General features: G+C 38.4%; 6 protein-coding genes across 6 annotated transcripts; 3 read left to right on the top strand and 3 right to left on the bottom strand.

Annotated features, from left to right (window-relative positions):
- Nucleotides 1-173: 173 nt before the first annotated feature.
- CYP78A5 (cytochrome P450, family 78, subfamily A, polypeptide 5) lies at nucleotides 174-2,311 on the top strand. The gene is made up of 2 exons (XM_087128726.1): nucleotides 174-1,147; nucleotides 1,279-2,311. Exons 1-2 carry the CDS (start codon nucleotides 197-199, stop codon nucleotides 1,915-1,917), a joined length of 1,590 nt encoding a protein of 529 aa, XP_086984852.1. The 5' UTR covers nucleotides 174-196; the 3' UTR covers nucleotides 1,918-2,311.
- Nucleotides 2,312-9,210: 6,899 nt separating this feature from the next.
- ATE1 (ATPase E1) lies at nucleotides 9,211-11,232 on the bottom strand. Its single transcript, XM_023689865.2, has 2 exons — nucleotides 10,866-11,232; nucleotides 9,211-9,706 (listed from the first exon to the last, which is right to left on the bottom strand). Exons 1-2 carry the CDS (start codon nucleotides 11,164-11,166, stop codon nucleotides 9,492-9,494), a joined length of 516 nt encoding a protein of 171 aa, XP_023545633.1. The 5' UTR covers nucleotides 11,167-11,232; the 3' UTR covers nucleotides 9,211-9,491.
- Nucleotides 11,233-11,984: 752 nt separating this feature from the next.
- LOC111804993 (cytochrome b5) lies at nucleotides 11,985-14,012 on the bottom strand. The gene is made up of 3 exons (XM_023689843.2): nucleotides 13,851-14,012; nucleotides 12,588-12,654; nucleotides 11,985-12,512 (listed from the first exon to the last, which is right to left on the bottom strand). Exons 1-3 carry the CDS (start codon nucleotides 13,935-13,937, stop codon nucleotides 12,271-12,273), a joined length of 396 nt encoding a protein of 131 aa, XP_023545611.2. The 5' UTR covers nucleotides 13,938-14,012; the 3' UTR covers nucleotides 11,985-12,270.
- A 1,450-nt stretch (nucleotides 14,013-15,462) lies between these two features.
- LOC111805805 (putative UDP-arabinopyranose mutase 2) lies at nucleotides 15,463-18,243 on the top strand. Its single transcript, XM_023691037.2, has 4 exons — nucleotides 15,463-15,867; nucleotides 17,157-17,407; nucleotides 17,519-17,687; nucleotides 17,767-18,243. Exons 1-4 carry the CDS (start codon nucleotides 15,544-15,546, stop codon nucleotides 18,082-18,084), a joined length of 1,062 nt encoding a protein of 353 aa, XP_023546805.1. The 5' UTR covers nucleotides 15,463-15,543; the 3' UTR covers nucleotides 18,085-18,243.
- Nucleotides 18,244-18,977: 734 nt separating this feature from the next.
- SP1L1 (SPIRAL1-like1) lies at nucleotides 18,978-21,536 on the top strand. The gene is made up of 3 exons (XM_023690300.2): nucleotides 18,978-19,119; nucleotides 20,401-20,712; nucleotides 21,180-21,536. The coding sequence occupies exons 2-3, from the start codon at nucleotides 20,443-20,445 to the stop codon at nucleotides 21,261-21,263; spliced, it is 354 nt and encodes a 117-aa protein (XP_023546068.1). The 5' UTR covers nucleotides 18,978-19,119; nucleotides 20,401-20,442; the 3' UTR covers nucleotides 21,264-21,536.
- Nucleotides 21,537-23,097: 1,561 nt separating this feature from the next.
- On the bottom strand, nucleotides 23,098-26,381 carry LOC111805299 (14-3-3-like protein GF14 iota). The gene is made up of 7 exons (XM_023690298.2): nucleotides 26,051-26,381; nucleotides 25,279-25,585; nucleotides 24,751-24,838; nucleotides 24,524-24,633; nucleotides 24,275-24,423; nucleotides 23,516-23,562; nucleotides 23,098-23,434 (listed from the first exon to the last, which is right to left on the bottom strand). The coding sequence occupies exons 1-7, from the start codon at nucleotides 26,124-26,126 to the stop codon at nucleotides 23,414-23,416; spliced, it is 798 nt and encodes a 265-aa protein (XP_023546066.1). The 5' UTR covers nucleotides 26,127-26,381; the 3' UTR covers nucleotides 23,098-23,413.
- Nucleotides 26,382-26,544: the final 163 nt, after the last annotated feature.

Below are 26,544 nucleotides of genomic sequence, written 5' to 3'. Positions count from 1 at the left end.
AAAAAAAAAAAAAAAAAAAAAAAAAAAAAAAAAAACCCTAAACCCTGAAACACCCAATAGTTTTAACCACGGTTAATTATTTTTGTAACCATGGTTAAAAAAAACACTCCCGCTTCCTATTTAATCTGTCTCCCATACACTTTCCCTCCCGTCTCTTCCCCTTTCACACCGTCCCCTGTTTTGGCGCCAAACCACGATGTCATCACAAGCTCTCAACGCCCTTCTTCTCCACTTCCCAATTTCCATTACCCAAAGCTTCGAAGCTCTTCTTCTCAGCCTTCTTCTTGTCTCCATTTTCGCCTTCCTCCTCCACCCTGGCGGCCTCGCCTGGGCCATTTCCAAGTCCAAAACCACCGCCTCCGCCGCCATTCCTGGCCCTTCCGGCCTCCCATTCATCGGATTACTCCATGTCTTCACTAATTCAACCCCTCACAGAGCTCTCTCCGCCCTTGCCAATCGATTCAAAGCATACCCTTTAATGGCCTTCTCCGTTGGCCTTACAAGATTCGTCATTTCAAGCAATCCTGATATTGCCAAAGAGATTCTAAACAGCCCTTCCTTTGCTGATAGACCTGTAAAGGAGTCCGCTTATGAGCTGCTCTTTCACAGAGCAATGGGTTTTGCTCCTTATGGTGAGTATTGGAGGAATTTGAGGAGAATTTCAGCTACTTACATGTTTAATCCAAAGAGAATTGCTGGTTTTGAAGGGTTTAGGAGGGAAATTGGAGCTAAAATGATGAGGGAAATTGAGAAATCCATGGCTTTAAAAGGGGAAGTGAGAGTTAAAGAGATTCTTCATTTTGGGTCTTTGAATAATGTAATGATGACTGTTTTTGGTAAGTGTTATGAGTTTAATGGTGAAGGAAATGGGGCAGAGCTTGAGGAATTAGTAAGGGAAGGGTATGATCTTCTTGGGATTTTCAATTGGAGTGACCATTTTCCCTTCTTGGGGTTCTTGGATTTACAAGGTGTGAGGAAAAGGTGTAGAGTTTTGGCTTCTAAGGTCAATATATTTGTCGGAAAAATCATTGAAGAACATAGAACAAAGAGGAAAGAACAAGAACAAAATAGAGATTTTGTCGATGTTCTGCTTGATTTGGAGAATGATGACAAGCTATCAGATTCCGACATGATTGCTGTTCTTTGGGTATGTCCCTTTTCTTGTTCTTACTCGTTATGTTCATAATCACTGTCTTTAATCACTCAAATGGTGATTTTGTCAAGAACAGAACAGAACAGAGCAGCTTACTCTGTTTTTTTTTTTTTTTTTTGTCGCAGGAAATGATCTTTAGAGGGACCGACACAGTGGCTATACTTCTGGAGTGGATTTTAGCTCGAATGGTAAAACACCCAGAAATCCAAATGAAAGCCCAAAACGAAATCGATTCATTAATAGGCAAAAGCTCTCGACCCATTACAGATTCCGACATCCAAAACCTTCCATATCTTCAAGCTATTGTTAAAGAATGTCTTAGAATGCATCCACCAGGGCCACTTCTGTCATGGGCTCGACTAGCGACCGCCGACGTTCACGTCGGCGGCCGTGTGATTCCGGCGGGGACGACGGCGATGGTGAACATGTGGGCAATAACCCACAACGAGAGGGTTTGGTTAGAGCCAGAGAAATTCGAGCCAAATCGGTTCATGGAAGAGGAAATTAGTGTAATGGGGAGTGATTTGAGGTTGGCTCCATTTGGGGCAGGGCGAAGGGTTTGTCCGGGAAAGGCTATGGGTTTAGCCACCGTGCAGCTCTGGTTAGCTCAGCTGCTTCGAGCTTACAAATGGGTGGCGTGTTCTGAAGAAGCCGCCATTAATGGCGGCATCGATTTGTCAGAGTGCCTTAAACTCTCTCTGGAAATGGAAGCTCCTCTGGTTTGTAGAGCCATTGGGAGGAGGGTGGGTTTGGCAGAGGAATGAAGAAGAGGAACACGGCGGCGGCGGCAAGTGGCAGATGTTGTTAAAAGGGTTGTTTTTTTTTTTTGCTCTTTTGGAGCTGTCCCCGGCGGAGACAACCAGTTCGGCGGCGGTGGGGAGCTCACAAAAAGGGTTTTTTTTTGGTCTTTTTTTTGGGGGTTTGGGGAAGCATAGAAGTTTCTTTTGTGTTTGGTTTTGTTGTTAGTGGTTAGGGTTTTGTCTTTAGGGTCAGTTTGGAAGGGCACGTGGTTGGTGATATGCGTAATGGAATCTTATGCTTTTGTATAAAGAAAGGAACCCTTTAGTTATTATTCTGTGTCTCTGTCTGATAAGTGTGTCTTAAAAATGGAGATTCTTAAGCATTATATGATATGAGACTCTTAGAAATGGATTCAAATTTTAGGGTTTTTTTTTTTTTTTTTGTTCATGCATGTTTCTTGTGTTGACAAAGAAATAGAAAATATTTTCGGGTTTTCGATCTTTAGCTACTTGAAGCTTTCTTCTTTGATCCGACAAATCGTAGGGTTATAATTTTACGAGGGCTTCCTTTCTGACCCGATAAATTGTAGGGTTATAATTTTACGAGGGTTTCCTTTTTGGCTCGACAAGGGTTATAATTTTACGAGGACTTCCATTTTGACCCGATAAATTGTAGGGTTATAATTTTACGAGGGCTTCCTTTTTGACCCGACATGTCGTAGGGTTATAATTTTACGGGAGTTTCCTTTTTGGCTCGACAAGTTGTAGGGTTATAATTTTACGAGAGCTTTCTTTATTACCCAAAATGTCGTAGGGTTATAATTTTACGAGGGCTTCCTTTTCGACCCAACATGTCGTAGGGTTATAATTTTACGAGAGCTTTCTTTTTTACCCGACAAATTGTAGGGTTATAATTTTACAAAGGTTTCCTTTTTGGCTTGAAATGTTGTAGGGTTATAATTTTACGAGGGCTTCCTTTTTGATCCGACATGTCGTAGGGTTATACTTTTACGAGAGCTTCCTTTTTGACCCAACATGTCGTAGGGTTGTAATTTTACGAGGGCTTTCTTTTTGACCCGACATGTCGTAGGGTTATAATTTTACGAGGGCTTCCTTTTTGACCCGACATGTTGTAGGGTTATAATTTTACGAGGGCTTCCTTTTTCACCCGACAAGTTGTAGGGTTATAATTTTACGAGGGCTTCCTTTCGACCCGACATGTCGTAGGGTTATAATTTTACGAGAGCTTTCTTTTTTACCCAACATGTCGTAAGGTTATAGTTTTACGAGGGCTTCCTTTTTGACCCGACAAGTCGTATAGTTATAATTTTACGAGGGCTTACTCAAGTCATCGCCTTTCCATCTTTAGTTACTTGAAACTATCCTATTTGGCCCAACAAGTTGTAGGATTATAATTTTACGCGTTTTCATTAAGTCATCGTCTTTCATTCTTTAGTTGCTCCAAACTTTCCTCTTTGTCACGACAAGTCGTACGGTTATAATTTTACGAGGGTTTACTCTAATCATTCGTAGGTACGGTATTTCACGTTTAATTATTCAAATTATCAATATACTTATCCGTGAAAGTTAATTTTTTTATAGTATAATATTACACATTTTCGAGTCGAGATTTAAAATTTTTTCTCCGTTATCAATATCTTAATTAATTATCTTTGATTCGTAATAAAATATTATTTTTTACGAGCTAATAAATAAATAAATAAATAAATAAATAAATAAATATGGATGGGAAGGAATGAAATATGTTGCATTGATGATGAGCTAGAAGCTATTCCCAAACGATTTAAAGCGGAATTAGATTCTTAGAGTAATTATTATTTTTGGCATAGAATATTATGGTATGACGATTCCCTCGACAAATAATATCCCGAGCGTTCCAAATTTATACCGATATTAAAAATCTTCCTCATCTGATTTACATAATGTCGGGTGAAATATACAGCAACAATCAGTGATAACCTTCTAGACAATTTCAGTTACGTCATACTCCATTTCGAGACCTAAATCCCGTACATGACAAACCTACGTCCAATCGTGACTACCCAATTGGTTATCTTTTTAAGTATCTCACTTTAAATCGTCCAATATGGCTCGTGCCCTCTTTAGATACGATTTTTACAGATTTACGAGTAACTTAACCTAACTCGAGTTCAAGTATAGTTCCACGAATGTACAGATATAAAGATATGTATATATACATATATAGAGTAGTCGAAACGTTCGTCTTTTTTTCCGTTCGGTGAAAAATATAGACGTTAATGGAGAAAAGGTAGACACCTTTTGTGCTCAATTGGTAAAAACTTGGATGCAAATGATATTTGGATATCCAAACCATAACTTTTTGTGCATCCCATAAGTGGAAGTCCTTTTTGTGCACCCCACATTTCTTGTTTGATTCTCTTAGTATTCCCAATTTATTTATACACATCTTTACTCCAACCTATTCTCCCACTTCCCCTTTTTAGTCCTTTTCGTTTTATACGACTTTTGCACCGCTTTTTTTACGTATCTCGGATTCGAATTTCAGGTCTCGATAAAGATTTTGATGAGATAACATACCTCGAATCATCCCTTTTCGTAATATCCTCTCATGTTATACAAAGTAATAGCGTAGTTTTTGCGTACGGGACCTGGTGCGAAATATTGGATTCTTGACTAAAGAAACGTGAAACTATGAACGAACAAAATGATGGGTCGGGGGCAAAATTGACTAAAGAAACACGAAACTATAATCGAACAAAATGATGGGTCATTGGTGAAAATATATCTACGTTGAAGAGAATTTACTTTGATTAGTGAATGCAATTCCGCTGTATTGTATATGAATCATCCCTTTTCATAATATCGTCTCGTACACTAGATAATAACGTAGCTTTAGTGTACTGGGTCGGGTGCAAAACATCAGATTCTTGACTAAAATAAACACGAAACTATAATCAAACAAAATAGTGGGTCATGGGCCAAAACATACGTACATCGAAGAGAATCTACTTCGATCAGTGAATGCAACTCCGCTATATTGTATATGAATCAATATCGTCTCATACACTAGGTAGTAGTGTAGCTTGAGTGTACTGAGTCTAGTGGATTCTTGACTAAAAGAAACGCGAAACTATAATCGAACAAAATAGTGGGTCATGGGCAAAAACATACATACGTTGGAGAGAATCTACTTCGATCAGTGAATGCAACTCCGCTATATTGTATATGAATTATCCCTTTTCATAATATCGTCTCGTACATTAGATAATAATGAAGCTTTAGTGTACTGGGTCCGGTGCAAAACATCAGATTCTTGACTAAAAGAAACCCGAAACTATAATCGAACAAAATAGTGGGTCATGGGCAAAAACATACATACGTTGGAGAGAATCTACTTCGATCAGTGAATGCAACTCCGCTATATTGTATATGAATTATCCCTTTTCATAATATCGTCTCGTACATTAGATAATAACGAAGCTTTAGTGTACTGGGTCCGGTGCAAAACATCAGATTCTTGACTAAAAGAAACCCGAAACTATAATCAAACAAGATAGTGGGTCATGGGCAAAAGCATACATACTTCGATCAGTGAATGCAATTCCGCTATATTGTAAATGAATCATCCCTTTTCATAATATCGTCTCGCACACAAGATAATAACGAAGCTTTAGTGTACTGGGTCGGGTGCAAAACATCAGATTCTTGACTAAAAGAAACCCGAAACTATAATCGAACAAAATAGTAGGTCATGAGCAAAAACGTACGTACGTCCAAGAGAATCTACTTTGATTAATTAATGCAATTCCAGAACACTGCAAATGATGATGCCAAAGATTTATTTTTTACATCGAGAAGCAATGAAAAGCTTAAAATAAGTGGGAATCTAGAGGTATAGACCGTATATTTAAGATATGGATTAATATTCCCGGGCCTCCATCATTACCTAAATGGCATTAAATTTGGTAATTTAGTATTAAGTTAATGTGTTTGAACATATGAAACATGTTGATTTCCCTATCTTCTTAATGGAATAAAATTTTGATATCATTTATAAAAGAAATCATATCAATAAGAAGGTTTTGCAACCATCAAAGTAGATATTATGGGAATATAATGCTAATAATCAACCATCAATCCACTACCAATAAAATAAAGAATGGAGCACCCATTTCATTTTTAAACTATATAATTAAATTATATAATATAGTTTTGATGTATATTATATATCATATACTTATCCATTTAACTATCTCGATCTCATTTCTTTTCCTGAACGTGTAGCTTACTTTTACTTCAGTATAGTAACTGTGAATAGTATTAGAGACGAGCGTTAGGGTTGCAATTCTCGAACTCGAGTTTGTGCATATTTTTAGTTTTCTTGAGGAATTATGAAACGTTTTCGTTTTTTAGCTAAAAGAAATTGATTTAAAAGAAACCGTTCAAATTGAGCAGCTGCCATAATGTGGTTGACATTTTTTTTTACCGTTGGATAATGTAGGAGGAAAGCTGCAAAAGTACTTTGAATTTATATCCCGTGATTATTAAGAGACAGGTCCAATGGTTCGGGCGAAACCCATTTCCAAGTGTAACGAGTAGTGTGTATAGGACCCGTGTAAGCTAAGAATTAAGCAATACTTGTCTACTTTTTCATCAATTTTTCGTCGAGTTGAATTCTGTATGATAAAGGGCAAAAAGCCCGTCTACTTATGGGCGAAACGAGGAGAGGGTCTGACAATCATACCACCACAAAAAAAAAAAAAAAAAAAAAAAAGTGTTCCCTCTAGGTAACGTGCACGTACGAAAGTATTTTCCTTTCTCGAGCGTTTCTTTTAAGAAATTACAATTCTACATAATCACGATATAAACCGCAGGCTTATACTATTACGTTCACGAGCAGAATCTAAGCTTCAGCCTACCTTCGCACACCTTCGTTACTCTTTAGGAGGCATCTGACCCAGATAAACTACCCACCTTGCAATCCCGCCCCCCCCAAAAAAAAACTTGGTGCGACGGTTAAGCATCCTTAGACGAAAGAGTGGTCTTTCAGGATTGGTCGTTGTGTGTCACCACCTCCCACCTATCCTACACATTCAATCAAGGTTGTCACTGCGAAGCTATAGTTAAGATGCACGGGGTCTTACCGTCTAGCTGTTGGTACTCCGCATCTGCACGGAGAATTCAATTTTACCAGGTCCATGTTGGAGACAGCGGATTAGATAATAATGACAAAAAATAAACAAGAGTTCATTGGATAAAAAGAAACGACAAGTACGACATACTTTTTTTTTTTTTTTTAACTACGAAACCGATCTCGTTCCTATCTTAAAAGATGCAAATCTTAATAATCAAATAATAAAATTTGAAAAGTGAAACAAAGATTATAATTTTTTTTTAATAATTATTAATTAGGGTTTCAATTAGGAGCAAGAATCATATCTTGGGAAGAACTAAACCATGTTTAATTGCTGGCGGCGGCTAAATTTATTTATAAATAAAAAGACAAATATATATTAAAATGTGTTTTTTTTTTTTTTTTGGGTTTATTGGGCATCGAATATTCCAAACTATTTAATAATTATCGTAAATTAAATTGGTTGGTTATTGTTTAATTAGCTTTTGATGATTCTTTGTCTGAATTCGGTAATGAAAGATTTGGAATTAAAGAAAATAACATTACTACTTAAGTTTATAATGCTTTGAGACATAATCTGATTTTATTCTTTGCTTCTACAAACATTTTTCTTTTCTCTCTCATAATAGTTGTGTGGTTTTGTTCTACGGTCGTGGTACTAAAAGTGACGTTATTCGTCGTAAATATTATTGTGAGATTTTTTTGCAATGTCGGCACACTTGTCTTGGTCGGTAGTGTACTCCTGCTTGTGTGTTGGAGGTTGGATTTTGCACCTGCTATTTGGTACGGTATTTGTAAATTGTATGATATGGGCATGAGAGGGTCAGTGTCTTGATAAGAACTTGGATGGATGGATGGATGGATGTTTGGGATGTTTTGATATTATGAATGACGAGTGGGTTTGTTTTCGATGACATGACTGAGTAAGCTATGATGGCCGATGACACCCTGTGACTTGGGATGGCACATGAGGGTCATGTTAATTGGGGAACAAGATGATAAGATGAGATGTGACGCATTGGAGACCTTTAGCCTGAGAGGCAAGGTAGAGAAGAATGACTTGGCTTAGTGTAGAGACAAATTGGTTGTGTCGCAGATGATTGACATGCATTTAGGCGGCGTGTGTGGCCACGAGCAATGTTTGGTTAGTGAAGACAAACCTTAGCCTAAGGTCTGATGAAGCCACGAAGTCGGATGAAAAATGAATATGGGGCTTGAGTTTTTTTTAAGACTGGTCGTGAGCGTGTCAAGATCACGACATCGCACGGTTGAAAAAGTATGACCATGACAGTTGGTATCAGAGTCACACTTTGAGACAGAAAAACTAAGGATTGAATGAAGACTTTGCAAGTGTGTCATGAATGCGGCAGGACAGTTGCGAGTCAGATCCAAATTTGGAATCAAAATGGGTATTGGACGGACCATGCACAAGGTTGTATGTACGCTTATTAAAATGACGTCTACTCGAGAAGGATTTAAAATGTCTCAACATATACTATATGCGGAGGCATGATGTTCACCACTCCTGGGCCCTGTGGCCTAAGTAAGCTATCTTGTGGCACATGCATTTGTCACAAGGCAAGCGGTCTCGAGTGTCTTCCTTAAAAGGTTCTTTCAGTGCCAGTATTGCGTTCGAGCCCATGAATGTCGTAAATGGTTTGACATGAACACGAGAGAGTCCATCGCTCGAGTGAACCCGAATGGATGGATGTCTCAATGAGATGGTTGACACATTCCCAACGAATGTGTCCAAACAAGCCTAGATAGTCGATGTGTCTCGAGACATGCGATGACACCACGATGCATGAATCGTGTTGTTGGGAACCGAGATGTGTGTCGCATTTCATTGTCATCTCGGTTCCCAACAACACGATTCATGCAACATGCACGCACAAGCGACATGTGTGGCCGAACAAGCTTAGATTTCGCACAAGCAATGTTTAGAAGACGAAGGCAAACCTCACCGACAGTCCAACAAAATCACAAAGTCAAGCGAAAAATGAATATGAGACTTGAATTCCTCTCCAAGTTGATCGTGAGTGTGTCAAGATCGTGACATCACATGGTTGAAGATATACGACCATCACACAAACTAACTAATATGTTTATCTTCCATATCTTCAATCTTGAAAGAAAGAAGAGTCTTCAAGGATCAACCCTAAAAAAAACCAATTGGGGAATTAAAACAACAATGCTGTCGCATTAAAAACTCCTGACTTCTAGCTCTTCTTTCAATAAAATTACAAGTTTTCAGCAAAGGTAAGCGTTTTTCAGCTTGTCAAACTATGCTTTGTTAATAGAATTAACTACAGAAACAAAACAATGCGGAAGCTTAACATGCATCAGCATTGTGAATAGCAATAGCAAGCCCAGAGAACGGCAGGTTTTCCATGTTCTGCCTCTCTATCTCTCTCTTTCACTTGCATTGAAGCAAGTTCAAATCTCACTGAAGTTCGTCTCTTTAACTGTTCTGTCTTAATGCCTCGGCTTCAGCCTTAGCCATGGGATCGTCCTTCGTGTCTACCTCGTCTTCTTTTTCCCCTTCCCGCTCTTGGGCTACTTTCTTCCTGTGCAGCTCCTCAGCAGCCTGCATAGTTGCTCGATTCTCAGCCTGAATCCGTTGCATTTCCTCCTCTTGTTGCTGCCTTTCAAACCACGTATCCGCATCCGCCCAAACTATAATTTAAAGGAAGGCATTTTTTTAGTAACAATTAGGACAAGAAGACGGGGGAAATCACTCACTCAGACCCATTTGCAAGATCACTATTGCAATGCATCACATTTCAATCATGAAATGGAAAGGGAATGATGAAAGACAAAGTATACAACTATCCATGGGAACTGAACGAGGCGGCTAACTTCAAGTTAGTAGGCCTCTACACCAGTCAATAACACACAAGTGCCGAGATACGTTCTGAAATCGAAGGAGTTGAGGCAATCAGACGGTGCCAGCCACTCAGTAGTAGACGTGCAGTAAAGCTTTAATCACTCAATTCTAAGCTCACAAAAGATGCAGAACAAGTAGTGATGATACAGGAGCCCACAAGAACATTGAGGGGAAATAGAAATCAAAGAACAGTCAAGGAGATGGAACATATTTTTGTTTCATACGACAAGCTGCAAGAATTTGAACCTCAAACTTCGTAGATGCTTCAACTACTAAGCTAGTTCATATTGGCAGGAATGGAGGAAACTATCAGCATGCTAATGCCATAGATTGCAATACTTGTAATTAGCAACCAAGGCAGGAGATTTAGATACATAAACATAATCTAAATAAATCATAAAATGACAGAGTCCAAATCTTAAAACAATTTCCAAATCTTGTTCTAAGGTTTAAACATCGGGACCAGAAAATGATAAGCTGTTTAAATCTAATTTTGGTCCAGAACTTCCACATTAACCAAATTTTACTTTACTTTATAAATTGTTAGCTTCTGTTCCTTCTCTGAATTTTGCATATGAACCATTTTCAGTCTTTGTTTAAACTTCTGCTTTAAGATACATGTATTTGATTTGAAATCAAATAAGAAATCAGCTAGTCCGAAACTTTTTATTGCACTAACAAAACATTTGAAATTGAAAGAATGAAAATTGAAGATTTAGAATATAAACAACGAACCACTATTGTATGCAATGCAACCAAATAAATTGCATAAATTCTATTTCTATTTTCAAGGACTCCTATCATAAGCATGAAATTAGAGCAAAACAGGTAATCGAGCACAGCCAAGAATTTATCAATCAACAATGAGATGTAACACAAGCGGAATTTCACAAATGCAGAGAAACAATAGATGAAAATAATTAGGGTTTAAGGAATAGGGGAACTTACTAGGTTGGGCAGCCCATCCTTGTTCACCACCCTTGATACGCTCGGGGAGGGCATAGTTGACAGTGAGGACACGGCCGTAGAGCTCAGCACCGTCCATATTATCCATGGCGGCGGATGCGTCTTCCTTCTCCAAGAAAGTGACGAAGCCGAAGGAACGGTGCTTCTGAGTGGCTTGATCCAATGGAGTCTTTACATCTTTGATGTCGCCGAAGGGAATGAAGGCTGCGTGTAGAATAGACTCGTTCACCTCCTCCGCCAAACCACCAACGTACAGAGTATTCTTCTGAACAGCCTGCGCCATTAGAGGCGTTTATGCTCTTTTCTTCAGGATTCTTCTGCTTCGTCGTCGCCTATTTCTTCTCTGTACTTGATCGCTTTTTGTTCTTGTTTTTGGGCCTATTGGGTTTGTTGCGTTCTTGGGCTGTATGAGACAGTATGGGCCTAATATTGGGTTTTTGGGCCTAGGGCTGTATGGGTTTTTGGGCCTATTGGGTTTGTTGCGTTTTTGGGCCGTATGAGACCGTATGGGCCTAATATTGGGTTTTTGGGCCTATTGTGTTTTTGGGCCTATTGGGTTTGTTGCATTTTGACGCTGAGCCGAGTCGGCTCCCGGCTCCTATGCCCCTAGCTATGCCTTGCTTGGTCCTCCGACACGGTGGAGGTTTCGTTTTAATCTTTAAAAACAATCATGTGGAACTAACTTAATTCGACAAATTGATGTGACATTTTTTAATGTGTTCAGCTCTATTCTCTCGACCAAGGAATGAGGAATGTTTCTCGTTAGATTAGATAGATTCATCGTTGTTGTCTAAGACTAACTTTACTCATTCATTGTAAACTCGTCATTTTCGTCATTCCTATCGCCCAAATCCATAAAAAATCGAATGCCCATGTTACAAAATGAACAAGAACGTACATGTCAAGACGAGCAAATGAAGAGGGTCAATTCTTATTGTAGATCTGGAACATTGGAAAGAAGATTGTTCCTCGTTCCCTTCCACCTCGATGACAACTATATGCAACTAGGCAACCGAGAAACGTCACCAACTCTCTAGGTATAGGCAGTGGTGGCAGTAACACATAGTAGCAGACGCGACATGACGACGACAACAACAAAGCTGTCAAAAGACGAAACTGTTAAACGGTTTTAAAAAGTTTACCTGATAACACAACCTCGAGATGTCATCGCCCTATTGGGCTGAAAGAAGCTACATGGTCACGTCCAATGAAACAATGGAAATAAATACACAAATCCACTAGCTAACAAGAAAAAATCTCTCTTCTCGAAGAAATAACCTACAAATCATTGTACGAAGATTTTGAAACAAATAAGGTTTTCTAAGAAGCAAAAATGTGATCAACTCCCTCGACTCAACAAGCCAACAGCCTTCAAATGGCATTGCAATCACTTTTTGAGCAAGTATAACCAGCCAAGTACTACAGACATACCAAGTACTGCAATAGGAACCCCCCAGTATTGCTTTGTCAAGGTCTGAACCCGAGCTGCATAACCATCTGGTTCTTTTGTTTCGAGTTCTGGGATCGCTGAGGAAGAAGGATCGAGCTCGCCGATATAGAACTTCTCCATCAGCTCTCGAGCATCTTTGCTATGACCAGCATCTTCAAAATCATCTGTGGCATCTCTGCCTTTGATGGGACAAAAAAGTGCAGTGTTCAGATTTGTGAGAGAAGAATACATCACAAAGTACAAGCATACCATACCAGTTGCAGCCACAATAACATCATCTCCACCAGGATGCTCGTCCAAATATGACGTCAAATCGTATACCTATGAACGATAACATGTCATTTTGAAGTAATGTCAGAACGCATCCTCTCGAACAAAATATGGTAAAAGATAACACATTTTCACTGGTCAGAGGAGGTGGACATGTTGTAGAATGGTGTCAATGGAGAATGTGTGGACAGAAAATTGATCGTGGACCGAAGTAAAAACGAAAGTATCAATATTTTGGCAAAGATGGCGAGCGAGGAAATGGAGGGCCGATGTTTTAAACACGCAACTAAAACGTCATTTGCCTCTCAAGAATTTTGAATCAACAATTTGTCAGAATTGACACATCCAATCCAATAAAGTATCAGATTCAAACAGTAACATACGTTCTAAGAGGATATTGAAACTTTGAGTCGTATTTGAATTCAGTATTGGAATCCCTTACTTTTGTATTGTTAATTCTAAGAATTTAACATGACAATGAACTAGAAATCAAAATAAATCTATTGGTTCAAGAGTGAGCCATGTTGGTGAGTTTCCATCCATCCATCCATCCACCATTCTTTTACCTTCTACTTTAATCCGGTTATCTCCACTCTGCCTCCAAGAGTGGGAACAAAACAAAGTTGGATAGTAGAAGAAGAAACTTCAGGTGGATAGGAGAAATTAAGGCCAAGAGATTTCATCAGATCTCAACTCCTAAAATGGTTTATGAATTCATGTCTATATTAATCAGACAGTTACTTAATTCTAAATAGAACTTCATTTAAACTTAAAGAGTCTCGATCCTCATCAATTACGACTATCATAATCAACACTTACCTAAAATCAAGATAACCTACAAACAATCAACAACATGAACACTGTATAATGGAAGATCAGAAATCAAAAAATCTGAACATGATAAGATTGTTTACTTCATTTCTCACCATCACAGTGACAAAGTTCAGCTAATTCCAGTCAAAATATGGCATCAACTTCCCATCCCCCAGCCAAAAAGACGACAATCAACCACAAAAATTGAATTCAGTCCACAACTCGAGAGCGCCTTAAACAAATTCCGACCATAATTTAGAACACATCTCGTGGAATAACAAATCGAAAAAAGAAAAAAAAAAAACTCAGAAAAAAATTCCATGAGAATCATATGGCGAAGCACATACATGAAGAGAATATTGTAAGGCCGACGAACGGAACAAAAATTTGTGAAAGAAAATTAAGTAAGGCCATGAATACTATCAGAGACGTACCTTGCCATCGATAATGATCCAACAGTCGTCGTTGGAACTGTGCTGTGAGACTTCTTCAATGGAATAGAGGGCCGAAATGCTCGGCATCGATCCCTTTTGACAATTGTCGACTAATCGCCGCCGCGGTTGGTTCGGCTTCGGAGGGATGTTTTTTTCAACGACTCGCTCCCGAAATATCAAGCTTTTTGGTGGGCTTTAGGGCCTTATCCATTCCTTCGCTGGCCCATAATGGTAGCCTCATTGGGCCGAATCTCGAGATTGGCCCACAATGGTAGCCTCATTGGGCCGAACCTGGAGACTGGCCCAATTTAAACTTTCCTAATGGGTAAAATTTCCTTTTTTTTTTCTGAAAATATTATATTCCTCAAACTTTTAATATAATATTAATATTTTAAAAAATAAAAATTCAATAATACAATTAATTACGCAAATAATGGATACTTTTGCTGTATTTTTTATGTCAGGATTTAAAATTTAAGATGTCAACATGAGTATAACTCAACGATAATTAGCATGTATTCTTTTTTTCGAGGTTTGAAGTACAAATAAATTAACCATGTCTGAATAGACTTGATTTTAAAAATTATATAATTTTAAAAAATATAATTAATATTATCATAAATTACACGTCTTTTAAACTTTTTAAAAAACAATTTATTACACAAATTATTAAATTTATAATTACAATCAATAAAAACAAATGTGAAATATAATTAAATGAATAAAGAAAAGGGCGGAGGGGCACATGGGTAATTATGGGATTCGGGAAGGGCATTTTTGGAAAAGAATAAAGAAAAACGTAAAAGGTGGAAGGAAAGTTGGCGCCTCGAAGGGCACATGGGTAATTTTCTGTTTCTTTTTTCTTTTTTCTTTTTTAATTTTTTTAAAATTATTTATTATGGCAGTTTTAAATGTCTGCGAATAGTCAACATAGTTGACTTCCACACACCCAGTTCTTTACGTCATTTCCATTATAAATTTTATTATTGTCATTTTCTCCATTTTGGTCTTTGAATTTGCACGTTTCTTCATATTTAAATTAATAATAAATATTTTAATCTCTTTCGATTATATTAGGTAGTTGTCTCAATAGCTGTTTTCGTCAACTATATAAGACCCTAGTAACAACTACGATATATATATATATATATATATAAAATAATAATTTAAATAGTCGATTTTTAGAAGTTTCAAACTGAAACTGTATTCGTTAAAGAAAAGCTCAAACAGATAAATCTAATTGTACAGAAGTGAGACATTGAAATATGATGTATAAAAATAATAATTAATATTTTATTTACGAATTATACGTCAGCATGGGAGGTTTATAACATTCCATCAGAGCATTAAATCCATTTTTGAACAAATTTCTATTTAAAAATGCATTTTTGAACCAATTTCTATTTAAATGGAAATAACGTAACTCCACTCTTATGTCCCAATTTAATTTTATTTGGTTTAATTACTTTAATTGAAAATAAATAAATTAATAAATTAATAAATTTGACAAATCCAGATCCGGAAGTCCAATTGACCAAATCACCCATGAAGAATCTCAGATTTACTCCGAACAAATTCCCATTTTTTCTGTATATATATATATAATCGTCGTCTCCAGTATCTTCGCTCCAAGTCTAACCCGAGTCCTTCTTTCTCTGATTGAAGCTTCTGCAACTCTGTCAATTGGTTAACAATGGCGGAAGCTTCGGTCAAACCCACTCCTCTTCTGAAAGATGAACTCGATATCGTCATCCCTACGATTCGAAACCTGGATTTCTTGGAGATGTGGAGGCCATTTTTTGAGCAATACCATTTGATCATTGTTCAAGATGGTGACCCATCGAAGACGATTAAGGTTCCTGAAGGATTCGATTATGAACTCTATAATCGGAATGATATCAATCGGATTCTTGGTCCGAAGGCGTCTTGCATTTCCTTTAAGGATTCTGCTTGCCGATGCTTCGGCTATATGGTTTCCAAGAAGAAGTACATCTTCACAATTGATGATGATTGCTTTGTAAGATCTACTTGATTTTGCTTGTTCGCTTTCGTTTTTGAGTTTTGGTTTGCTTGATTTCTTCGATTACGTGTTCTCTGTGTTGATCGGATGCTCAGTGTTGTGTAGATCTGCTTGTTTGTTCGTTTTTTTGGGCTGAAATTGTTTTTTAGCTTGTTTTTTTTTTTTTTGCTTCTTCTGATTGATTTTGTTGTTCTGAGTTCTTCATCTGGTTGCTGTTTGAAATGGATCAATGCTGGTTTTTCTTTTCGTTCTTCTTAAAGATTATGCTGTTTGTTTTCTAGATTGAACACCTTAACGATTGATGGCTTCTGTGGTCAATTCCATCCTCTGTCTTGCAAGTTATGAATAGTTATTGGATTTATATATGCTAGCGGAGGAACAGATCTTGTGGAAATGCTTGTTTGTTTGAAACAGTTCTTTTGTTATATAGATAATTGTAGCTTTCTTTGAATGAATGACGGCTATCACATATGATGGTGTTACTGATGAAATGTAGTTGAGAACTGTGAGAGCTCACATCGGTTGGAGAGGAGGACGAAACCTTCCTTATTAAGTGTGTGTAAACCTCTCCATAGTAGATGTGTTTTAAAACCGTGAGGCTGACAGCGATACGGGCCAAAGTGGACTACTAGCGGTGGGTATATCTGCTAGGGTGGGTTTGGGCTGTTACAAATGGTATCAGAGTCAGATATCGAGTGGTGTGCCAGCGAGGACGTTGGGCCCCAAGGGGGTGGATTGTGAGATCCCACATTGGTTGGACGAGCACATTGGTTGGACGAGGGAAAGAAGCACTCTTATAAGGGTGTGGAAACCTCTCCCTAGCAGACGCGTTTTAAAATCGTGAGGTTAACGGTGATACGTAATAGGCCAAAGTGGACAATATCTGTTAGCAGTGAACATGGAGCATTACACATGGTATGAGAGCTAGACATCGAGCAGTGTGTCAGTGAGGACGCTGGCCCCAAGGAGGGTGGATTGTGAGATCTCACATCGGTTGGAGAAGGAAACGAAGCACTTCTTATTAGAAGTGTGGAAACCTCTCCCTAGTAGGCATTTTAAAACTGTGAGGCTGACGGCGATGCGTAACGAACTAAAGCGGACAATATTTACTAGCGGTGGACTTGAGCTTGGGCTTGGGCCGTAACAAGAACCTTGTTACTGACTGAGAAAATGGGAAAGAAGCGATTTGTTTGCATCTTTACAAACATATTCTGCTTCACTGCCTTGATCTAAAGGGTTAAACTATGATCAAGATTTGATGGTTTCTTGTAAATCTGCCATTGCAGGTTGCGAAGGACCCCTCGAACAAGGATATCAACGCACTCGAGCAGCACATAAAGAACCTTCTATCACCAGCCACTCCACATTTCTTCAATACTCTGTATGATCCATACAGAGAAGGTGCAGACTTTGTCCGTGGATACCCTTTCAGTCTCCGCGAGGGTGTCCCGACCGCGGTTTCTCATGGACTTTGGCTTAACATTCCTGACTATGATGCTCCTACCCAGCTCGTTAAGCCTCGTGAAAGGAACTCTAGGTGTGTGTGGATTGCTATCGTGTTTCGATTAGTTTACTCGAGCATACTCGAACATAGAGAAGTTCCATAGTCATTAACTTTGTTGAGATGTTCTTTGTATATCTTGTTTAGGTATGTAGATGCAGTCTTGACAATTCCCAAGGGAACCTTGTTTCCCATGTGTGGAATGAATCTCGCATTCAACCGTGAACTGATCGGACCCGCTATGTATTTCGGACTCATGGGTGATGGGCAGCCGATTGGACGTTACGACGATATGTGGGCCGGGTGGTGTGTGAAGGTATAGCCAAAACGTGATCCTTTTCTGTGATCTTTAGCCAAATGCAGAGCTAAAGTATTGGTTGATGAACTTGTTGCAGGTGATTTGTGACCATTTGGGGTGGGGAGTGAAGACAGGGCTGCCTTACATATGGCACAGCAAAGCCAGCAACCCATTTGTGAACCTCAAAAAGGAGTACAAAGGGATCTTCTGGCAAGAAGACCTGATCCCGTTCTTCCAGTCGGTCGTTCTCCCAAAAGATTGCACGACGGTTCAGAAATGCTACATCGAGTTGTCGAACCTAGTGAAGGAGAAACTCGGCCCCATCGATCCTTACTTCGTTAAGCTCTCGGAATCAATGGTCACTTGGATTGAAGCCTGGGACGAGCTCAACCCTGGTGGCCCTGCTCAGAACTAGGCTTTGCAAGGAACCAGGAAAACACATTTGGGATGCAGTTGTTTTGATGAGTCTTTTGCTAATCCTTTTCCCTTTCAGTATAATTTCAAGCTTAGAAGATTGTTTGCTGTTATATTCCAAACTATTTTGATTTAAATGTTTCAAAATTACTTCTTAAAAGATTCACGTCGTCTTCATTAGGGGTGCTCGAAAGACTCGATGGATTAAATGAGGTCAAACCCGGCCGACCCATGACCCATTGGACCAATCCATGCATGGCTCAGACGAGCCGTTTAGCAAGGTTGTGAATAGCTAGTTTAAGAATTCGTAATTTGGGTGGTTGAAGTTGAGATCGGTTAAAACTCTAGTGTTAAGCTCTTATATGATACGAAGGAAGCACTCTTATAATCGACCAGAACGATTAATTATAGTGAAAAATGTGTTGAGGTCATCATTAGTAGGTTTTTACATAATATGAACGAGTCTCGAGTTTTTGGGCATTTGAGGTCTCCCAAAGCTAAGTCTTGGGTTCGTTAAGACTGTGATTAAGTAATCACTTCAATCATGGTCCGACGGACACTAGAGATACGACTGTTTTTTTGTTACAAAAAAACGTTTTATATAAGCAAATTTGATTCTAACTTGAGTGTCAGAGTGTGCTCGGTGTTAACATTATTTGCATGACATTGATACTATTTTTTTCGATAATACTAATTTATAGAAAATTATTTTCAGCTAAATGTTATATTTAGTTTATTTATCTTTATTAAATAAATTAATGAACGTTTTCTCTTACCTCATTTTGCTAATGATAATTTTAAAATAGTTAAAACTAAAAATAAAAAAATAAATAATAAAAAATAATAAATAATAAAAAAAAAATAGCGAGTATTTTTTATTTTAGTAATCTATTAATTTAAAAATTCTTCGTGTAATAAATAAATAATTTCACGAGTATCTTCCAGACTGCGGGCAAGGTACGAGTACACCAGCCCATTCATCTCTTCGTTCCCTCTGAACTCTGAAGTTCGCCTCAGATCCGATCGTCGCCGGAAGGTTTGCACTGAATTCAAAGCCTTGGTCTTAGATCTTCTCTTCTACCTTCAGATTTGTGCTTTCTCATCGCGCATTTTAGTTTCCGAATTCATGTTTTTCGTTGTCATTGAACCAAGGATTTTATCTCAATGCGTGATTGTTTTGGCGTGCTTATGCTTGATTACTTAGCGATGTATGATTTTTTTTTTTTATTGAGTTTCTCTTGCATTCCTTGTCTAGATCTGGTTGGTTCTCTGGATTTAGAACTGTTCTCTTTGCTTTTAATTTGAGATCGAGGTATTGTGGTGTTTTTCGGTCGGGAATTTCCCCTAGTTCTGTTTGCCTCACTCTCTACCTCTCGATTGCTGCAATTATCAGATCTTGATTATGCATCATTACTAAACAGTTTGTCTGGCACGTTTGATTTTGTTAATTCATGAGCGTGCTTGTGTTGTTTCTTGATGTTTCCAAAGGTTATTACAGGATCTACGGAATATGTCTACATTTTAACTGTTTCTTACTTTTCGGCGAAATGTATCAGATTTTGAGTTGGGTTTTTAGGGTAGATGTCAGCTGGAATATTCCTCTTGCGTTCCTGTGCAAGTCTTCGTCAATTAATAGAATAATCACTGTAGTAGACTAACAAATGGTAGTCGTGTTTTGGAATTGGTGCTAGCTAATGGCTTCATGTCTTATGTTCCGCGTTTTAATGTTTTGGTTGCATTAGTATCAACTCGACCTATTACACTGACTAGGATCAACATTTAATTTGGAGATCTATTGCTCTTAACCTTATCTCTCTAGAACACGATAACTTTGCAACTTTCTATTAATTGTGCAACCTGGGTCTTGTTAGTATCTTCTTAATTTAGGTTGGGGTTTATTTATTAGACGACAATCCTTACCTCAGAAATAGGTTAGGTGGCTAATTTTTCCAAAAAGATTGATTATATATGTATGTTATTTCACTTGTATAAGAGAATTATTCTCAGCTCAAAGCTAACTGTTGAAATTATAAGTTGTTACATATTGAAGTTAGAAAAATCCTTAAAACAGTTACAACGGAGGAACGATTAACCTGAAAGTATGGTGTTCAAATATTAAGTTTGATGTTTCGTTACAGCAGAAGCTTGGTTCCTTACGTTTTAACTCGAGATTTAAAATTTTCTTTTGATACACGATAAGAATATATGCAATATATGGAGTTGTAAGCAGGCCTTCGAGATCCTTCTGCCATGGATTTTCGCCCGTTTATGTTCTGACCTTTGTTATTATCCTTTCTCTGTTTCTTCTGGTTGAAAGGCAAGTTTCTGAGTTGTGACATTTGAAAGAAATCGAAGAGCCATGGGCCGTGGAGTTAGCAGTGGTGGGGGGCAGAGCTCACTGGGGTACCTGTTTGGCAGTGGAGAAGCTCCCAATGCAGGTGCACCTAAAGGTGGCCAAGCACCACCTTCAAATGAAGGGAAGGCTGTATCCAAGCCAGCAGCGTCCAAACCTGCTGCTACTGCTTCACCACCTGCAGATGCCACCAAGCAGATTCCGGCTGGTATTCATAGTAGCTCCTCAAACAACTATTTGAGGGCTGACGGTCAGAACACTGGCAATTTCATAACGGTATGGCCAATTACGATTATTCAGCAATTTATCTAGCCTAATTTGACTGCTAGCATGTTTTTGATCATTTCCAGACTCCAGAGAAGTAATTTTGTTCCACTTTTACATGACTACATCAAATCCACCCCTGCCCCCTGCCCCCAAATAGCATCTATTTATCTTGTCTGTTTCAAATTCTTCCACTTTCCTATCCCATCTTTGAATTGTTGAAGACATTGGCCCTCATAGCAGTGACTTATCTTTGTGACTATTTTCTGGACTTGTAATCAAAGATGTTCACATTTCTTTAACGTCTTATAACTCCACCGAGGAATAATTATCCGAAAGCACCCAATCGACCAGGTGCAAATGAGGACCGCAACTAATCTTGTGCAAAAATGGCACCACGAGGAACCAAGCTTTGTTACCTTGATCTGATATAACAAAAGGGGATTATAGTGATTGATTAGTTTTGCTTGTGGATGCAGGATCGACCATCAACCAAGGTCCATGCCGCCCCGGGCGGTGGATCGTCTCTGGATTACCTGTTTGGTGGTGCTGGTGGAAAATGAAACCTGCAAAAATCACAACTGAATAGAGCTATTTGAAGACTCCATATTATGTGAATTTTTATATGATGTTGAAGGGGCAATGTTTTTTCCATCTGAAATGATACTATGGCAGGACGATATGCTTTACAATGTGTAGATGCTTGTGGTTTCTGCTGTGTTTGTGTTGGGGTTTTATTCAATCAATTTTTATTTTGGATTCATGAAAAGCTGTTGTGAAGCTGTCTGTGTCTGTCAAGGATCTTTCTTACATGAAATGCATTACTTTCTCTTTCACTGTGCTCTATGGCTACTCATAACATTCTTCAAACTTTTCTTAAATTAAAAATCTGAAAATGGGGAGTTTATTGCATGCTTTATTTCCACCCGCCTGTCATGCGGGTGACCCAGGTTCGATCCCAATTACGGTGCTTTACTTTTCATTTCATTCATTAAAAATGGCTTGGACACAAACATGTTGATAAGAGATTTCCAATGAAATTTTGATTGATTCAATGTTGTAGTATACTGATGAGTATTCCCGTGGGCAACCGGATTCGATCCCCGGCAATGGCGCTCTACTTTTCAATGAAATTTTGATTGATTCAATTATTTTTACGAGACGAGTATCTAGATTTTTCCTTCACAACAATGTCGTTGTAGTATAGTGGTGAGTATTCCCGCTTGTCACGCGGGTGACTCGGGTTCGATCCCCGGCAACGGCGTTTTACTTTTCATTTCATCCACTGAAAATGCTTTGGACACAAACATGTAGATCAGAGATTTTCCATTCAATTATTTTTACGAGAAGAGTATCTAGATTTTTCCTTCACAACAATGTTGTTGTAGTATAGTGGTGAGTATTCCCGCCTGTCACGTGGGTGACTCGGGTTCGATCCCCGGCAACGGCGTTTTACTTTTCATTTCATCCACTGAAAATGCTTTGAACACAAACATGTAGATCAGAGATTTTCCATTCAATTATTTTTATAAGACGAGTATCTAGATTTTCCCAATGTCGTTGTAGTATAGTGGTGGGTATTCCCGCCTGTCACGCGGGTGACCCGGGTTCGATCCCCGGCAACGGCGTTTTACTTTTCACTTTTCATTTCATCCACTGAAAATGCTTTGGACACAAACACGTAGATCAGAGATTTTTCATTCAATTATTTTTACGTAGATTTTCCCAATGTCGTTGTAGTATAGTGGTGAGTATTCCCGCCTGTCACGCGGGTGACCCGGGTTTGATCCCCGGCAACGGCGTTTGACTTTTCACTTTTCATTTCATCCACTGAAAATGCTTCACAAACACGTAGATCAGAGATTTTTCATTCAATTATTTTTACGTAGATTTTCCCAATGTCGTTGTAGTATAGTGGTGAGTATTCCTGCCTGTCACGCGGGTGACCCGGGTTCGATCCTCGGCAACGGCGTTTTACTTTTCATTTCATCCACTGAAAATGCTTTGGACACAAACACGTAGATCAAAGATTTTTCATTCAATTATTTTTACGTAGATTTTCCCAATGTCGTTGTAGTATAGTGGTGAGTATTCCCACCTGTCACGCGAGTGATCCAGGTTCGATCCCCAGCAACGGCGTTTGACCATTTCATCCACTAAAAATGCTTTGGACTCAAACATGTAGTTGAGAGATTTTCTCTTCACAACAATGTCGTTGTAACATAGTGGTGAGTTGGTGAGTATTCCCAGGTGTGATCCCCGACAACAACGCTTTACTTTTCAAAAACACGTAGATGACAAATAATAAATATGGGATTGGAAGAAAGATGAAGAAAGGAAATAAGTTTGAGGATATATTGTATGGATACTATCATAAAAGTGTATTACAAACAATAATAATAATAATAATAATAATAATAATAATAATAGATATGATGTTGTGATTCAAAGCTACACTTAGTTATAGGAATGAGCAAAAACATGAAACGAGTGGAAAGAGATGAATTTAAAGTTGAAACAAAAGCTTGGCAAACAAAAAACTCCAGCTTTCCTTCTAGCTAGCTTTTAGTTGTTGGACCAAATGGTTCAAAACGCCGCAACTAAATTTTATTGTGCACTCCACAAATCCCACAACACTGTAGAAGGGCTATCTTTTGATTCTCTTAGGGCAACAAGTCCGGTCTCTAGATGAGCTGCGGAGGGGCTCGCTCTCTCATTTCGCTTGCTGGGCGGCCTACTCATCAATTACTTACTTTAAACCTCATATTATCATGAATTTGAGATTCAAAAGGAAGAGGGCTTGAATTTGTCTTACCTCAGGCTCAACAGGTTTGGACTCCTCAGCTTTGAAGTTTTCCTCACCTGATCAATCAGTCGGTTCATAAATCGGTAAATATGTGAGAACGAGAAGTACTACAAGTACATGTGAGAACGAGAAGTACTACAAGTACATGTGAGAACGAGAAGTACTACAAGTACATGTGAGAACGAGAAGTACTACAAGTACATGTGAGAACGAGAAGTACTACAAGTACATGTGAGAACGAGATGTACTACAAGTACATGTGAGAACGAGATGTACTACAAGTACATGTGAGAACGAGATGTACTACAAGTACATGTGAGAACGAGATGTACTACAAGTACATGTGAGAACGAGATGTACTACAAGTACATGTGAGAACGAGATGTACTACAAGTACATGTGAGAACGAGATGTACAAGCATATGCTGAGAACGAGAAATACTAGTATATGCGAGAACGAGAAATACTACTTCCGTCTTCTACAAATGTTTAACGTTTTTAAAAACTTGTTTTTGTTTTTGGAACTTGTCTAGAAATTTAAATACGGTTTAGAAAACCAAAATCAGGAGGAACCAAGCATAAAAACTACAGTATGAAAATTGAGAGGAACCTAACATAAAATTTCGAAAAGATTAAACTAAAAATGAAATCGTTATCAAACAAAACAAGGCGGGTCATTTAAGTGGTGATGGTAGATTCTGAGGTATATGATTATTATGTAAATGGACATGCAATAAGACGTTCTTGAGTATAAATTATGAGATATACCGCCATCTTCAGGCAAATCTGAGGTCCAGAGTGTGAGGTTGTCTCTCAACAGCTGCATGATCAGAGTGCTGTCCTTGTATGATTCCTCACTCAAGGTATCCAACTCTGCAATTGCCTCATCAAAAGCTTGTTTAGCCAAATGGCAAGCTCTGCAAAACAAAAACAAAAACAAAAAATGGCATTACATTACAAGGGTAAATGTTTACTAACAATGGTGGTATGAGAATTGAAAACTAAGCTTAATAATACCTCTCAGGAGAATTCATAATCTCATAGTAGAAGACAGAAAAGTTGAGAGCAAGACCAAGACGGATTGGGTGGGTCGATGGGAGTTCGGTATTTGCAGTGCCTGAGGCAGCCTGTTACAAAAATGGCAATAGGACCTCAAATAATTGAAGAGTAGGCTAAAAGATATTAAACCATTGTTCTTATGTATTTCTAATGTGAAACTTGAATGATGTAAAGAAAATAAATGCCTCATATCCCTTCAACGACTGATCAGCAGCCTCTTTTCTATCTTGATCTGTCTTGAACTCAGCAAGATAACGATAGTAATCACCTTTCCTGAAATCATGGATGCCATGACAGTAACTACAGCATATACTCAAATTGGCTAAAGCACATTATGACCCAATTGTTCAAAACAGACATGCTATAGAAATATGATGAACAAGAAAACAACTAGATCAAGCCATATTCATTATCAACCTATCAATGGCCTATCTGATAGATTTTGAGAATGAATAGAACATATATCCCTAACATTGGGGCGTGCGGTGTCTCCGCGTGTGGTGTACTGGGTGGAATCAAAGGTCACCGATATTCAAAAACAAAACACAGAAAACAGAAGTTCATCAGTAAAAGATCTGCAGCATTTGGATTAGAATTATAAGAACAAGCCTTTCTATGTTTCTTCTCAGATTTCAAATATATAAATTACTTGTCCAATGAAGAAAGGTACGCAGATCATCAAAATTGAGATTGGTTGTAACAAAAGAACTCACATCTTGTAGTAGAAGACAGTGGCTTCTGCAGCAGACGAATGAGGGATTAGATGCTTGTCTATGATAGAGAGAATATCACCACAAATCTTTGAAAGTTCCTCCTCGACTTTCTGGCGGTAACTCTTTATCAATTTTACAATGTTCTCATTCCCCTTAGACTCCTCTTTCTGCTCAATTGAAGACATGATGCGCCAAGAGGCGCGTCGTGCACCTATCACATTTTTGTACCCCACAGAAAGAAGGTTCCTCTCCTCTACAGTTAGTTCAAGGTCAAGCTTTGCAATATTCTTCATATACTCAACCATTTCTGCATCATTGGATCAATCAAACTCCGTGAAGAAAAGCTTTCACCTCACAGACATGGAAACATCCTCCAATTATTCAAGAAAACAACGAGGCATTAAGCTAATATCAAGCATCTAACACAGCGATCGCGAAGGCTACAGTAAGATCCAATAATTTATAACTTTCCATTTCTCAAACGCAAGCAAGAGGTAGAAATGAATCAGCATTTCAACTACAAATTCGACATGAGAAGCAACGCCAAAAGCCAAAAGCCAAAAAAGAAAAACTCGCCAGCAAAGCAAAAAATCCAGAAAACAAGATCAACAACCTCCCGTCGTCCACACTTGCCAACAGAGATCATAATCCGAAACAAAACAACAGATCATTAACAATATCATCATAAAATCGCACCTCAATGGAAGGAAAATAACAATACAACAAAAATCAGAGAAACAAGGAAGAAGAAGCACAAAGTGATGGAGCGTACCGTCATAGCGCTCGGCCTGCTCAGCAAGCTTGGCCATGTAGACCTGAGTTTCTCTCTCCTTCTCGGCGGAAGACATGGTTTGAGAGAGCGGAAAAGAACGGAACAAAAAATGCGAAAAACAGAGAGAACCAGAGACAAAGGGAAGAAGAAGAAGAAGAAGAAGAAGCGAATAGAGAGAGGAAGAGAGGGAGGAGGGGAAGGGGAAGTTAAGGTGCGGGAGAAAATGGAGGTTCTGGCAATGGAGGACAGAGAAGGAAGAAGACTGAATCTGAACCGTTGGATTAGATTGAGAGTTCTGTTGTGGCTGTAGCAAAGCGAAAACCGCGAAGTTGGCGGTATGCCCTTTCAATTCCATTTTTTTCTATTTCAGTTTTCTTTTTATTATTATTTTTTTTTTTTTTATTTCCAAATTTGTGGATCAAATTAACCTTTCTCCCCTCCTCTCTTTTCCTTTTTTTTTTTTTTTTTTTTTTTTTTAATTTCCTTTATTTATA

This window comes from Cucurbita pepo, chromosome 11, assembly GCF_057944985.1.
Source record: "Cucurbita pepo subsp. pepo isolate OVF chromosome 11, ASM5794498v1, whole genome shotgun sequence".
In the NCBI taxonomy this organism is placed as follows: domain Eukaryota; kingdom Viridiplantae; phylum Streptophyta; class Magnoliopsida; order Cucurbitales; family Cucurbitaceae; genus Cucurbita; species Cucurbita pepo.
Note: the sequence above shows the minus strand (reverse complement) of the source record. Positions and strands in the feature narration are given on the sequence as shown.

Bases quoted from the DNA above. Each gene is read 5' to 3' on its own strand.
- LOC111804993 (XM_023689843.2), bottom strand. From the start codon at position 13,937: ATGCCGAGCATTTCGGCCCTCTATTCCATTGAAGAAGTCTCACAGCAC. The intron at 12,655-13,850 runs GTACGTCTCTGA...TATCGTTCATAG, and splicing joins GGATCATTATCGATGGCAAG to GTATACGATTTGACGTCATA. The intron at 12,513-12,587 runs GTATGGTATGCT...GTCCCATCAAAG, and splicing joins TGTTATTGTGGCTGCAACTG to GCAGAGATGCCACAGATGAT.
- CYP78A5 (XM_087128726.1), top strand. From the start codon at position 197: ATGTCATCACAAGCTCTCAACGCCCTTCTTCTCCACTTCCCAATTTCC. The intron at 1,148-1,278 runs GTATGTCCCTTT...TTTTTGTCGCAG, and splicing joins ACATGATTGCTGTTCTTTGG to GAAATGATCTTTAGAGGGAC.
- ATE1 (XM_023689865.2), bottom strand. From the start codon at position 11,166: ATGGCGCAGGCTGTTCAGAAGAATACTCTGTACGTTGGTGGTTTGGCG. The intron at 9,707-10,865 runs GTAAGTTCCCCT...TTTAAATTATAG, and splicing joins AGGATGGGCTGCCCAACCTA to TTTGGGCGGATGCGGATACG.
- LOC111805805 (XM_023691037.2), top strand. From the start codon at position 15,544: ATGGCGGAAGCTTCGGTCAAACCCACTCCTCTTCTGAAAGATGAACTC. The intron at 15,868-17,156 runs GTAAGATCTACT...CTGCCATTGCAG, and splicing joins CAATTGATGATGATTGCTTT to GTTGCGAAGGACCCCTCGAA. The intron at 17,688-17,766 runs GTATAGCCAAAA...AACTTGTTGCAG, and splicing joins GGGCCGGGTGGTGTGTGAAG to GTGATTTGTGACCATTTGGG.
- SP1L1 (XM_023690300.2), top strand. From the start codon at position 20,443: ATGGGCCGTGGAGTTAGCAGTGGTGGGGGGCAGAGCTCACTGGGGTAC. The intron at 20,713-21,179 runs GTATGGCCAATT...TTGTGGATGCAG, and splicing joins ACACTGGCAATTTCATAACG to GATCGACCATCAACCAAGGT.
- LOC111805299 (XM_023690298.2), bottom strand. From the start codon at position 26,126: ATGTCTTCCGCCGAGAAGGAGAGAGAAACTCAGGTCTACATGGCCAAG. The intron at 24,634-24,750 runs GCATTTATTTTC...TTTTTGTAACAG, and splicing joins AGTCGTTGAAGGGATATGAG to GCTGCCTCAGGCACTGCAAA. The intron at 23,435-23,515 runs GTAAGACAAATT...ATTGATGAGTAG, and splicing joins CCAAACCTGTTGAGCCTGAG to GCCGCCCAGCAAGCGAAATG.